Raw genomic sequence first — 13,686 nt, 5'->3', positions numbered from 1 at the left:
TATGTTCTTATGATCTGTCATGAGATAATTGATTGTTATATGTATCTAGTTATTATGCCTTTTGCAAGGGCCATGATTTAGATTTCCTAAATCAATGATATAATTTGAGGTCATGCAATTTTTATACTTGTAGAAATTTCCAGTCCTAAAATTTCTATTATGTAATTTCTTGAAATGTTCTTCTATCTCTATCTATAAGCTAGTTTGTTTACATTTGGGATTCCAGAGGGGAATATATAATTTTTCCTTATTTCTGTTTTTTTATTCTACTACATTTCTTCCTTTCCCTGTGCAAAGACTCACACTGATGGTTTAGCAACCCTGCGAAGTATATTATTTTGTTTTAGACCACATAGCATGCTAAAGACTTTCTCACAGAGTCAGTTGTCACTTGTTTCTATGATTATCCCCAATTACACTCAGACACACCACCGATCTAAGAGGGGTATTAGCCCCGCTTCCCCAGAAGGACCCGAAGACGAAGCAGTACAACTAGCCCTCAACTATATTAACAGCGTATACCCTTTGACCAAAACTCGTTTAGATGCCTTCACATCCACAGCTGGGTCACCTCTTGGACAGGACCAGCATGATGTATTGGACTTTTGCTATGCCTTTGCCTACCATGCATATGCCTCTGCCTTCGACAATTTGGATCTTCCATCGCTGCAGCCATTCCCAGGATGCCCGGACTGAAAATTATGGTCAACTCTTCCTCTGCAGTGCAAGATCAAGTAACTACTATCCATCAGCACTTAATGATGGACATGCATGAGTTTCCCCATGAATCAGATGGGTAGGGAAAAACAGTGGGCTTAGCCAAGGATGGGTAAGATTTCTTCACCTAAGGCTAGCATAGGATGTAAGGGACAACCTAAGACAGGCAGCCACGGCCCTGCCCATATGTGAAGGGTTTCTAAGTGTAACCCTTCAAGAGGGGGATATATGTAGTATTATGAACTGACTTTCTGAGGCACCTCATTTCTGCTGTATTCCTGAATACTAGTTTTTAGACAAAGAAAGCAGAGGACCCTGACTATATGCTGGAATGCAATGAGCCGACACCCCAGACCCATTAGCTGATTGGTCTAATACATAATCAAATCAAATGTACTGCACTTATCTAAAAACAACACTCTGAATATGCTCTGATTGGTCAGTATGAAGGGTTTATAATGCAATGCACACTGCTGGAAGAGCTGAGTAGCTGGGTGTTAATACGATTGTTGTGAGGACCTGTGTTACTCCCCGGGAAAAATTATTTCCTCATGCTTTGTTCCGGTCCCTGTCCCTTTGTCTTTGTCTTTCTCTAATAAAGTTTGGTTTCAGGTTACAATCTGCCTGCAGTTTCTCTCGAATCAACAACAGCATGCTGTCGACATGCTTAGCTGCGCAACAAACCTGATCTGCATCTTCAACTAGTGCAAGACTCTAAAGCTCAGTCATCTGGGGCCTGGTTTTGTGCAGAGTGGAAATGACCCCCTCTTAACCCTGCCGGAAATCTACCGCGACATGGACAAATTGTCAGACTAGGAAAGAGTCTTGAGGACTGAATAAAAGAAAGGGGACAGAGCGCGCTGATATGTTTCACCCGCGGAGCATCCCTTGGCTTCCAAACTTGGGATAAGAGAAGAGAAGAAGAGAGTCAGGGGAAAGAGGGAGGGTCTGAACCTGTAGGAACAAGATGAGACCCCAAAATCACCTGGACAATCTCAAGGACTATAGTGTATAAGGTTTGCACACATCAGGACACAGGGAAAAAACGGGAGGGGTACACTGGGCAGAAATAAGATAGGAAAATGGAGTAGGCAGAGAAAACAAATTACATGTTGTAGCGCTGACAGAGAGGCTCCTGGCACTCTCCACCCCATCCATGGTCACGCTGTATATGGTGAAGGTGTAAGGGACTCCAGGCTGCAGCCCCGTCACATTATAAATTATGACATTAGCAAATGGAGTTTGCTGTAAGCTGGTGCTGTTGTACACTGCAATTCTACTCCTGGGGGAATTCTGCGCTACTGCGGAATGCAGAATTTGTGCAGAATTCTCCCTTCCCGCAGATTTCCTCCCTTCACCTCGCAGAATCGCAAATTTCCTCCCTCGTCTAGCATAGAACTCTTGGCTACACTGCCGCTGAGACTATTATTAGGCTAGCATGCTCGCCTGCCGGAAAAGGAAGCATCACTGGAAGCGCGCGGAGGCTTCACGACACGGGCATGGTTCGCGCGGAGGCATCACGACACAGGTGAGGTTTTGTCAAAACAGCCTCCTGCTGAATGACTCCAGCCCAATCACTGCAGAAACAGTCACAGCCAGCTCAAGTGAGGCCTGAGGTTTGCCCTTCTGTTTCTTTCAGCTTGGTGTGAAAGAAAGCTTGCGCCTCCGTTGCAGAGTCAAAAGACAAAGTGGAATTATTATTAAAAGTCACTTTCAGCCGTGCCAGATACTGTAGCATAAATTTTATCTGATGTTATACCAACTGGGAGCAAATTTGCGCAAACACTCTTTGGCATGCCGAACCCGCCAGGGAATAAACAGGAAACACCAGAATTGTTGTGCCTTCCCATTCAAGGGCCCGATGCTGGTGATAGAGTCTCAGAATCTTCTCTTTATGGCAAAAATTGAGCATCATAGCAAGGACCGGTCTGGGTTTCCCCCGCTTGCCAGGTTTAGTTCCCACCCGATGTGTGCACTCAATGCGCAGGCCTGCCAAAGTGTTGGGGGATTTCAGTGCTTGGGGTAGCCAGGTTTCTAAAGTATCATGTGTTTAAAGTATCATGTATTTAAAAAAGGATTGGATAAGTTCTTGCACAAGAAGTCCATTAGCTGCTATTAATTAAATTGACTTAGATAATAACCACCGCTATTACTAGCAATGATAACATGGAATAGACTTAGATTTTGGGTACTTACCAGGTTCTTATGGCCTGGATTGGCCACTGTTGGAAACAGGATGCTGGGCTTGACGGACCCTTGGTCTGACCCAGTATGGCATGTTCTTATGTTCTTAACTTCTTATGTAGGTCCTGCTCTGGAGCAGTTCCAGGAAACCGATAAAGTGGAGGTTACTCCTGCAGGAGTGATTTTCTAAGTTCTCCAACTTAAGAACAAAAGAACATGCCATGCTGGGTCAGACCAAGGATCCATCAAGCCCAGCATCCTGTTTCCAACAGTGGCCAATCCAGGCCATAAGAACCTGGCAAGTACCCAAAAACTAAGTCTAGTCCATGTTACCGTTGCTAGTAATAGCAGTGGCTATTTTCTAAGTCAACTTAATTAATAGCAGGTAATGGACTTCTCCTCCAAGAACTTATCCAATCTTTTTTTAAACACAGCTAAACTAACTGAACTAACCATGTCCTCAGGCAACAAATTCTAGAGTTAATTGTGCATTGAGTGAAGAAGAACTTTCTCCAATTAGTTTTAAATGTGCCACATGCTAACTTCATGGAGTGTCCCCTAGTCTTTCTATTACCCGAAAGAGTAAATAACTGATTCACATTAACCCATTCTAGACCTCTCATGATTTTAAACACCTCTATCATATCCCCCCCTCAGTCGTCTCTTCTCCAAGCTGAACAGCCCTAACATCTTCAGCCTTTCCTCATAGGGGAGCTGTTCCATCCCCTTTATCATTTTGGTCGCTCTTCTCTGTACCTTCTCCATCACAGTTATATCTTTTTTGAGATGCGGCGACCAGAATTGTACACAATATTCAAGGTACTTGCCAGGTACTTATAGCCTGGATTGGCCACTGTTGAACCCTCCATCTAACCCAGTATGGCAATTTCTTATGTTCTTATGACACAGGTATACAGAGATACACCCAGAAACAATAGAGACAAAGGTTTACAGAGAGAGATACACCGAGAGACATAATTATACAGAGACAAAAGCTCTGAGACATCAGAACCATATCTAATCCCAAACAATTCAAAAAATCCTTAAAAACTCATTTATTTCGAATTGCGTTTCATATACCACCCACCAAATAATTACATCACACTCCCAGAATACATACATATTCAGTTTGGCACCCGATTCCTCTCCGCTTGACTACTGACTTGTTTTATGTTACCTATTTTTATTTTAAACAATTTTTTATTTTATATTAACGAAATTTTTGTAATTTTATATTCTCCATAAGCTATTTTACGCCTAATTAATCCTTAATTTATTTTTAGTTCTATTTTTATTTGATATTTGTAAACCGTTTTGATTAAACATTGTTTGTAAAGACGGTATAGAAATACTTTTAAATAAATAAATAAATAAATAAATAAATGCAAAGAGAAATACATCCAGACACAGAAGAATAGAGAGACAGACAGCTAGCAACACTGATATACAGGTCAATACAGTAAAGGACGGCCGCGGTTACCCTGCTTCTAACCCACCTTTTACTCACAATTTGGCCGCATTAGCCCAACCCGCGATTCACTATCCCCTTTAACCCATTCTTACCACCTCTTTAAATCACCGGGTAACCTCTTCCGCCCGCGGCATGTATATGAGATGTAAACGATCGAATTAGCTATTCCCTCCCATTCAGTAACGCGCGCCCCGACTATCGCTTTTTTAACCTGCAGTTTAGCCCCGCGTTTAACCTGCTAACTTACCGCCTACCCCTACCCCTGTGTTAGAGGCAGGGGTAAGGGTAGACGGCAAGCTTTCCCCCAAAAGGAAACCTAAAAACCTAAAATCCCCTCCTCCCGAAGCGGCTCGACATGTATCAACTTACTTTTTGTTGCTTTCAGCCCCTTCAACCTTCTCTGCCGTCCTCCGGAGGGGGCAGCCGGCGGCGAAAGCGGCTTGCAGCGGTCCCCCCCGCGCAGGTCCCGGTTCTCCTGGCTCTCGATGATGTTCCAGCAGGTACTCCACTGCGCAGTTCGGGCTCTCAGCTCCAATGGCTAGAGCCAGCGAAGCGCCTGACGTAACGGCGCCTGACGTCACGCCCGCCCTTCCATGTGCTTTCATTGGCTTGAGCGCCCAAATTGACGGGCGCTCAAGCCCATGAAAGTACGCTTCGCTTTGCTCGCGCCGTTACGTCAGGCGCTTCGCTGCCTCTAGCCATTGGAGCTGAGAGCCCGAACCGCGCCGTGGAGTACCTGCTGGAACATCATCGAGAGCCAGGAGAACCGGGACCTGCGCGGGGGGGACCGCTGCAAGCCGCTTTCGCCGCTTTCGCCGCCGGCTGCCCCCTCCGGAGGACGGCAGAGAAGGTTGAAGGGGCTGAAAGCAACAAAAAGTAAGTTGGTACATGTCGAGCCGCTTCGGGAGGAGGGGATTTTAGGTTTTCATGGGTTAAAGTTGGGATCCACTTCCTGGTGCCTGTCATTTTAAATGTCATTTGAAATGACAGGTACCAGCGCACCCAGGATACTGTATAGGCGCTGTATTAAGCGCCTATACAGTAAAATGGGTTGCGCGGGCCTAACGCTTCACAGACACTTCTTGGACGCGGCTTGCATTTGCAAGCTATTTATATACAGTATCGAGCGGTAGGTGAGCAGGACTGTGCGTGCGGCAAACGCAGGTGCGCCCAGCACTAACGCAGCTCTTCCTACTGCTCCTTACTGTATCGGCCCGATAGTGAGTGTAGTGTGCAGACATCAGTACATCGGGGAATCACAGGAGGGGATAGTGCACACAAGCAATGAGTGCTGTGGGACAGGCTGAGAAGAAACTTACATGTTGTAGCGCTGACCGATTCACTCCTGGTGCTCTGCACCCCGTCCGTGGTAACGCTGTATATGGTGAAGGTGTAAGGGACCCCAGGCTGTAGCCCCGTCACATTATACTTTGTGTCATTGGTAGACACATTTTGCTGTGAAGCGGTTTGGTTGTGCACTGCAATTCTGTAGCTGTAGTTTGCAGCAAGTAAGTCACTGGGCGGGGACCAGGACAGAAGCACGGAGCGCTCGGATTTATTGTTCAGTTGTTCGTTGGAAACTGGAGATGGAACTTGGATAAAAAAGCAGAAGCAGAAAAGATTATACAGAGAATACACTGCCCAGGAATGATAGAGAGAGACACAGAGATGCAGGTATACAGAGAGAGATACAACCAGAGACACAGGGTCCCAAGTATACACAGAGAGATACACCCAGAGACACAGGTATGGTAAAGAGATACACCCAGAAATACAGACACACCATTATACAGTGAGAGATACAAACAGAGATGCAGTTATACAGAGAGAGATAAACCCAGAGACATTGAGACACAGGTCTCAGAGAGAGATAAACCCAGAGACACAGAGTTGCAGGTATACAGAGAGAGATACAACCAGAGACATTGAGACACAGGAATACAGAAAGTTATACAGCCAGAGACACAGAAATATAGATATACACAAAGAAATACACCCAGAGATATAGAGACACAAGTCTACAGAGAGAGATACACCCAGAGACACAGAGGCCCAGGTATATATTGAGAGACAAACCCAGAGACAAAGAGACACAGGTATAGATATACAATCAGAGACACAGGAATATAGAGAGAATTACACCAAGAGATACAGAGACACAGATGTACAGAGAAAGATACACAGGGAAATAGGCATACAGAGAGAGATACACCCAGAGACACAGGGAAATAGATATACAGAGAGAGATACACCCAGTGACACAGGGAAATAGATATACAGAGAGAGATACACCCAGTGACACAGGGAAATAGATATACAGAGAGAGAATCATCCAGAGACACAGGTATACAGAGATACACCCAGAAACACAAGAGACAAAGGTGTACAGAGACAGATACACCTAGAGACACAGGGAAATAGGTATACACAGAGAGATACATCCAGAGACACAATTATACAGAGACAAATACTCGGAGACAGAGAGACACAGATATAGATATACACTCAGAGACACAGGAATATAGAGAGAATTACACCAAGAGATACAGAGACACAAGTGTACAGAGATACAGCCAGAAACACAAGAGACAAAGGTTTACAGAGAGAGATACATCCAGAGACACAGGTAACAGAGATACACCCAGAAACACAAGAAACAAAGGTTTACAGAGAGAGATACATCCAGAGACACAGGTATACAGAGATACACCCAGAAACACAAGAGACAGAGGTTTACAGAGAGAGATACATCCAGAGACATAATTATACAGAGACAAACACTCTGAGACAGAGAGGCACAGGTATTCAAAGAGAAATACATCCAGACACAGAAGAATAGAGAGACAGACAACTAGCAACACTGATATAGTGAGTGTGGTATGCAGACTTCAGTACACCGGGGAATCACAGGAGGGGACAGTGCACAGAAGCAATGAGAGCTGTGGGACAGACTGAGAAGAAACTTACATGTTGTAGCGTTGACCGATTCACTCCTGGTGCTCTGCACCCCGTCCGTGGTCACGCTGTATATGGTGAAGGTGTAAGGGACCCCAGGCTGCAGTCCCGTCACATTATACTTTGTGTCATTGGTAGACACATTTTGCTGTGAAGCGGTTTGGTTGTGCACTGCAATTCTGTAGCTGTAGTTTGCAGCAAGTAAGTCACTGGGCGGGGACCAGGACAGAAGCACGGAGCGCTCGGATTTATTGCTCAGTTGTACGTTGGAAACTGGAGATGGAACTTGGATGAAAAAGCAGAAGCAGAAAAGATTATACAGAGAATACACTGCCCAGGAATGATAGAGAGAGACACAGAGATGCAGCTATACAGAGAGAGATACAACCAGAGACACAGGGTCCCAAGTATACACAGAGAGATACACCCAGAGACACAGAGGCCCAGGCATATATTGAGAGACAAACCCAGAGACAAAGAGACACAGGTATAGATATACACTCATAGACACAGGAATATAGAGATAATTATACCTAGAGATATAGAGACACAGGTGTACAGATCAGATACACCTAGAGACACAGGGAAATAGATAAACAGAGAGAGATACACCCAGAGACACAGGGAAATAGATAAACAGAGAGAGATACACCCAGAGACACAGGGAAATAGATAAACAGAGAGAGATACACCCAGAGACACAGGGAAATAGATATACAGAGAAAGATACACCCAGAAACACAAGAGACAAAGGTTTACAGAGAGAGAATCATCCAAAGACACAATTATACAGAGACAAATACTCTGAGACAGAGAGAGACAGGTATTCAAAGAGAAATACATCCAGACACACAAGAATAGAGAGATAGACAGCTAGCAATACTGATGTAGAGAGTGTGCAGACATCAGTACACCGGGGACTCACAGGAGGGGACAGTGCACAGAAGAAATGAGAGCTGTGGGACAGGCTGAGAAGAAACTTACATGTTGTAGCGCTGACCGATTCACTCCTGGTGCTCTGCACCCCGTCCGTGGTCACGCTGTATATGGTGAAGGTGTAAGGGAGCCCAGGCTGCAGCCCCGTCACATTATACTTTGTGTCATTGGTAGTCACATTTTGCTGTGAAGCGGTTTGGTTGTGCACTGCAATTCTGTAGCTGTAGTTTGCAGCAAGTAAGTCACTGGGCGGGGACCAGGACAGAAAGCACGGAGCGCTCGGATTTATTGCTCAGTTGCACGTTGGAAACTGGGGATGGAACTTGGATGAAAAAGAAGAAGCAGAAAGGATTATACAGAGAATACACTGCCCAGGAATGAGAACCCCAACTTAAAAGACGGCTTTTTCAAGCTCCAGACGCTGAAAAAACTAAAACCCTTCCTACATCTAAATGACTTTCGCACCATCCTTCAGGCCACCGTCCTATCCAAAGCTTCACTACTGTAATTCTATCCTCCTAGGCCTTCCAAAAAATGCTATCCAACCCCTGCAGATGCTCCAAAATGCTGCCGCCCGTATCCTTACCAATGCCCCCCGATCCGATGGTATCACCCCCAGTCCTCAAACACCTACACGGGTTGCCAATCGCATCCCGGATAATGTACCAAGCCCCTCACTGCCATCCATAAATCCCTCCACACAACCATGACATGTCCTGGTCCAGTGAACACCTCCGCTTTCGCTCCCCCAACAGACCCACCAGAACAAGGTACCTGCACACACCCTCGCCTAAGGGAACAAAACTTACAACCACCAGAGAACGTGGCCCCTCTCCCTCGCAGTCTTCGCCAGGAACTGTGTCCAAAGAAATTCAGACAGAGCCTCAAGACCTGGCTCTTTAAACAGGCATTCACCTGAACCCTCTCATCCACTACCCCCCCCCCCCCCAATACATCCTCCCCTCCCTCCTCTGTGAAGCCTCTCCCTGGAAATCCCCCCACCTCTCTGATAATACCTTTCCATGCAGCTCAACTACCTTGCAGTTAACCCCTAACACCATGCAGAGTTCCCCTTAACACTCTGACAATCCCCTTCCATGCAGATCAACTACCACGCAGATAATTCCTAACCTCTCCGTTAAAACATTCCTCGAGCTCCCTTACCGTAATCCCAAATGATTGTATTTCCCGCCACTAGGCCACAATGTATCCTCCTGAACACTTATCAACCTTCCCTTCAAGGGTCCCCTAGTGTACACATCCCCCGCATGCCATAGCACCCCACATCTGAATGTATATCACTGAATGTATATTACTATCTTTGACCACCCCCCACCCCCCCTGTGTGAAAATCACACTATTCGTACATAGTTAATCAGTTTGCTGTACCCTCTGGGTTTTTTGTAAAGCCTGTTGCTTCGACATGTTTTCTTCCTCCCCTGCGTGAATTTCACGTTTTTATTACATGGTTACTCAGTTTGCTGTTACCCCCTGTGTTTTTTGTAAAGCCTGGAGCTGCGTTTTGTTACCTGTAAACCGAGGTGATGTTCCCAACGTGCCCCGGTATATAAATAAATAGAGACAGACACAGAGATGCAGGTATACAGAGAGGGATACAGCCAGAGACATAGAGTCCCAAGTATACACAGAGAGATACACCCAGAGACACTGAGACACAGTTATACAGAGGGATATACCCAGAGTCACAAGAGACAAAGGTATACAGAGAGAGAGAGACACTCAGAGACACAAAGACACAGGTATATAGAGAGAGATAAACCCAGAAACACAGAGACTGAGGTATATATAGAAATGCATACAGATACTAAGAGACACAAGTATACAGAGAGAGATACATCCAGAGACAGTGAGACAAAGGAATACAGAGAGGAATACACCCAGATATTCAGAGACCAGGGATAGAGATACAGATAGAATTTGAGACACAGGAATACAGAGAGAGATACTACCAGAAACACAGGTATACAGAGAGAGAGACGCCCAGAGACACAGAGAAGCAGGTATACAGAGAGAGATACAAAAAGAGAGGATACACCCAGAGACACAGGTATACAGAGAGAGATACGGCCAGAGACTCAGGTTTAAAGAGAGAAATACACCTAGAGACACAGAAACACAGGCATACAGAGAGAGCTTCACCCAAAGACACAAAGATACAGGGATATAGAGAGAGATACACAGGCATAAAGAGAGAGATACACCCAGAGAGAGAGAGACGGGTATACAGAGAGAGCTACAACTAGAGACAAAGAGACACAGGAATACAAAGAGAGATCAAATAGAGAGATACACCCAGAGACACAGGTATCCAGAGAGAAATATAAACAGAGGCACAGAGACACAGGTATAAAGAGAGAGATACAGCCAGAGACACAGGTTTACAAAGAGAGATACACCTAGAGACACAGGCATACAGAGAGAGATATATACCCAGAGATACAGGAATAAAGAGAGTGATACACCCAGAGATATAGGTATACAGAGAGAGCGACACCCAGAGATATAGAAACACAGTTATATATAGAGAGATATACCCTGAGAAACTGAGATACAGGAATCCAGAAAGGAATGCACCCAGATATTCAGAGACCAAATATACAGAGAGAGATACTCCCAGAGGTCCCGGTATACACAGAGAAATACACCCAGAGACACAAATATACAGAGATAGGTATACCCAGAGACACTGATGTACAGAGAGAGAGACATCCAGAGATATGGAGACACAGGTAAAGAGAGAGAGAGAGAGAGATACAGCCAGAGACACAGGTATCCAGAGAGATATAAACCCAGAGACACAGGTACACAGACAGACATACTCCCCGGGAAAGTTTCATACAGAGAGGCACCCAGGGCCATAGGTATACAGAGAGAGACCGTGGTTACGCAGAGACACCCAGAGACAGAAGTATAAAGAGAAACATACACCCAAAGACACATGTTTATAGAGATAGTGTAACTATCTCTATAAACATATAAACAAATAGGGGTAGTGTAACTTCCCAAGTTACACTACCCCTATTTAGCTAGTACCCATATTTATCCACGTTATTTTGTCGAGTTACTGTTGCTTATGTAATATTTATTGATGTTCCTATGTTCAGAAACTCTGTTTATTGTAACGCCTTAACCGCGACAGTTTTGTTCTTTGGAAACCGACCTGATTTGATACTTGTATTAAGAAGGTCGGTATATAAAAATCCTAAAAAAAAAAAAAAAAATCCTAAATAAATAAAATAAATAGATGCGGTGGGATAGGTATAGGGAGAGACACCCAATAATGGAGGGATACAGGGACACCCAATGACAGGTTCTCATGTGCATACATTAGCACACCGGGTGCCATCACGAGGAAGCCTGTGTGAGTAGGTATAGCTGGCATTTCTTTCACCCTGCAGACCATGGGGCTGGCACACCTTTGAAGAGGAAAAGAGAAAAACCCACCACACACACATTCACCCCCTCACCTCTCGCCTCCTCACAAATCTACCCTAAAAGGGAGCGGAACTCAAAAAATGCCCGGGTCTGGCAGCAGGACACAGCGAAAGCTTTCCCCCCCAGTACATTTCATGGGCTTTCACTGGCAGTTTCCAGCCCCTCTCCTGTCACCGACCACTCCACCATCCACAGATCACCTCTGCAAGCTCCCTGATCCCATCAGCCGAGAGACACTGCAGGCTCAAACCCCTCCTGCCTGCCTTCAAGGGCCCCTCCCCTGGGGTCGCAGCGTCCCGCCTCACCGGTGTACACAGAGGTGTTGCAAAGCTGGGTCCCGTTTTGCAAGAAGGCGAGGTGATACTGGCACCCTGGGCTCAGGTTGGTGATATTAATGAGGCTGGAGTTCGTCTTGTTTATGGCAGGCGAGGAGGCTCCAGCTGTCATGGCCGAGGCATTTAGAAAGTCAAAACTGCTAGAGTTGTGGACTGTGATAAAGGTTTCACTGATCGTCCAGTTCATGGAATTGCAAGGTGAGCCTGGGGACAGAACAAGAACATAAGAACATGTGAACATAATATTTGTCATACTGGGTCAGACCAAGGGTCCATCAACCCCAGTAACCTGTTTCCAACAGTGGCCAATCCAGGTTGCAAGTGCCTGGCAAATAGCCAAATCTTAAATAAATCTCATGCTACGTTTGCTTATTAATTAATAGCAGTTTATGGATTTTTCCTCTAGGAACTTATCCAAACCTTTTTTTAAACCCAGTTACACTAACTGCTGTAACCACATCCTCTGGCAATGAATTCCAGAGCTTAACTATGCACTGAGTGAAAAATAATTTTCTTTGATTTGTTTTAAATGAGCTACTTGCTAGCTTCATGGAGTGTCCCCTGGTCCTTCTATTATCTGAGAGAGTAAATAACCAATTTACATAGAAACATAGAAATGATGGCAGAAGAAGACCAAACGGCCCATCCAATCTGCCCAGCAAGCTTTCACACATTTTTCTCATACTTATCTGTTACTCTGACCGCTGAGGTCAGGGCCCTTATTGGTAACTTTTTGGTTCTAATTTCCTTCCACCCCCGCCATTGATGTAGAGAGCAGTGCTGGAGCTGCATCAATCATGATTTTGTAGACTTCTATCATATCCCCCTCCTCAGTTGTCTCTTCTCCAAGCTGATCAGCCCTAACCTCTTCAGCCTTTCCTCATAGGGGAGCTGTTCCATGCCCTTTATCATTTTGGTCGCTCTTCTCTGTACCTTCTCCATCGCAATTATATCTTTTTTTGAGATGCGGCGACCAGAATTGTACACAGTATTCAAGCTGCGGTCTCACCATGGGGCGATACAGAGGCATTATGACATCCTCTGTTTTATTTGCCATTCCCTTCCTAATAATTCCTAACATTGTTTGCTTTTTTGATCACCACAGCACACTGAGCAGACAATTTCAATATATTATCCATTATGACGCCTAGATCTCTTTCCTGGGTGGTAACTCCTATGACAGAATCTAACATTGTGTCACTACAGCAAGGGTTATTTTTCCCTAAATGCATCACTTTGCACTTGTCCACATTAAATTTCATCTGTCATTTGGAAGCCCAATCTTCCAGTCTCGCAACGTCCTCCTGCAATTTATCACAATCCGCTTGAAATTTAAATACTCTGCATAATACTATATCATCCACAAATTTGATCACCTCACTCGTTGTACCTCTTTCCAGATCATTTATAAATATATTAAAAAGCACCTGTCCAAGTACAGACCCCTGAGGCATGCCACTGTTTACCTTTTTCCACTGTGAAAACTGACCATTTAATCCTACTCTCTGTTTCCTATCTTTAACTTGCTTGCAATCCACAAAAGGACATCGTCTCCTATCCCATGACTTTTTCGTTTTCTTAGAAGCCTCTCATGTGGGACTTTGTCGAACGCCTTCTGAAAATCTAAATATA

The 13,686-nt window shown here is 44.9% G+C and overlaps 1 protein-coding gene across 1 annotated transcript in view; it reads right to left on the bottom strand.

Moving 5' to 3' along the window:
• The window catches only part of PTPRH (protein tyrosine phosphatase receptor type H), a 52,122-nt gene that overhangs the window by 22,894 nt on the left and 15,542 nt on the right, over window positions 1-13,686 (bottom strand). The window contains 5 exon segments of the mRNA XM_029584447.1: window positions 5,692-5,964; window positions 7,340-7,612; window positions 8,312-8,528; window positions 8,530-8,585; window positions 12,025-12,258. Of these exon segments, the coding sequence (XP_029440307.1) occupies window positions 5,692-5,964; window positions 7,340-7,612; window positions 8,312-8,528; window positions 8,530-8,585; window positions 12,025-12,258 (1,053 nt within the window).

The sequence above is a fragment of the Rhinatrema bivittatum genome, chromosome 19 (assembly GCF_901001135.1).
Source record: "Rhinatrema bivittatum chromosome 19, aRhiBiv1.1, whole genome shotgun sequence".
NCBI lineage: Eukaryota > Metazoa > Chordata > Amphibia > Gymnophiona > Rhinatrematidae > Rhinatrema > Rhinatrema bivittatum.
The sequence above is the reverse complement of the archived record's forward strand: the minus strand, read 5'-3'. Positions and strand labels throughout refer to the sequence as shown.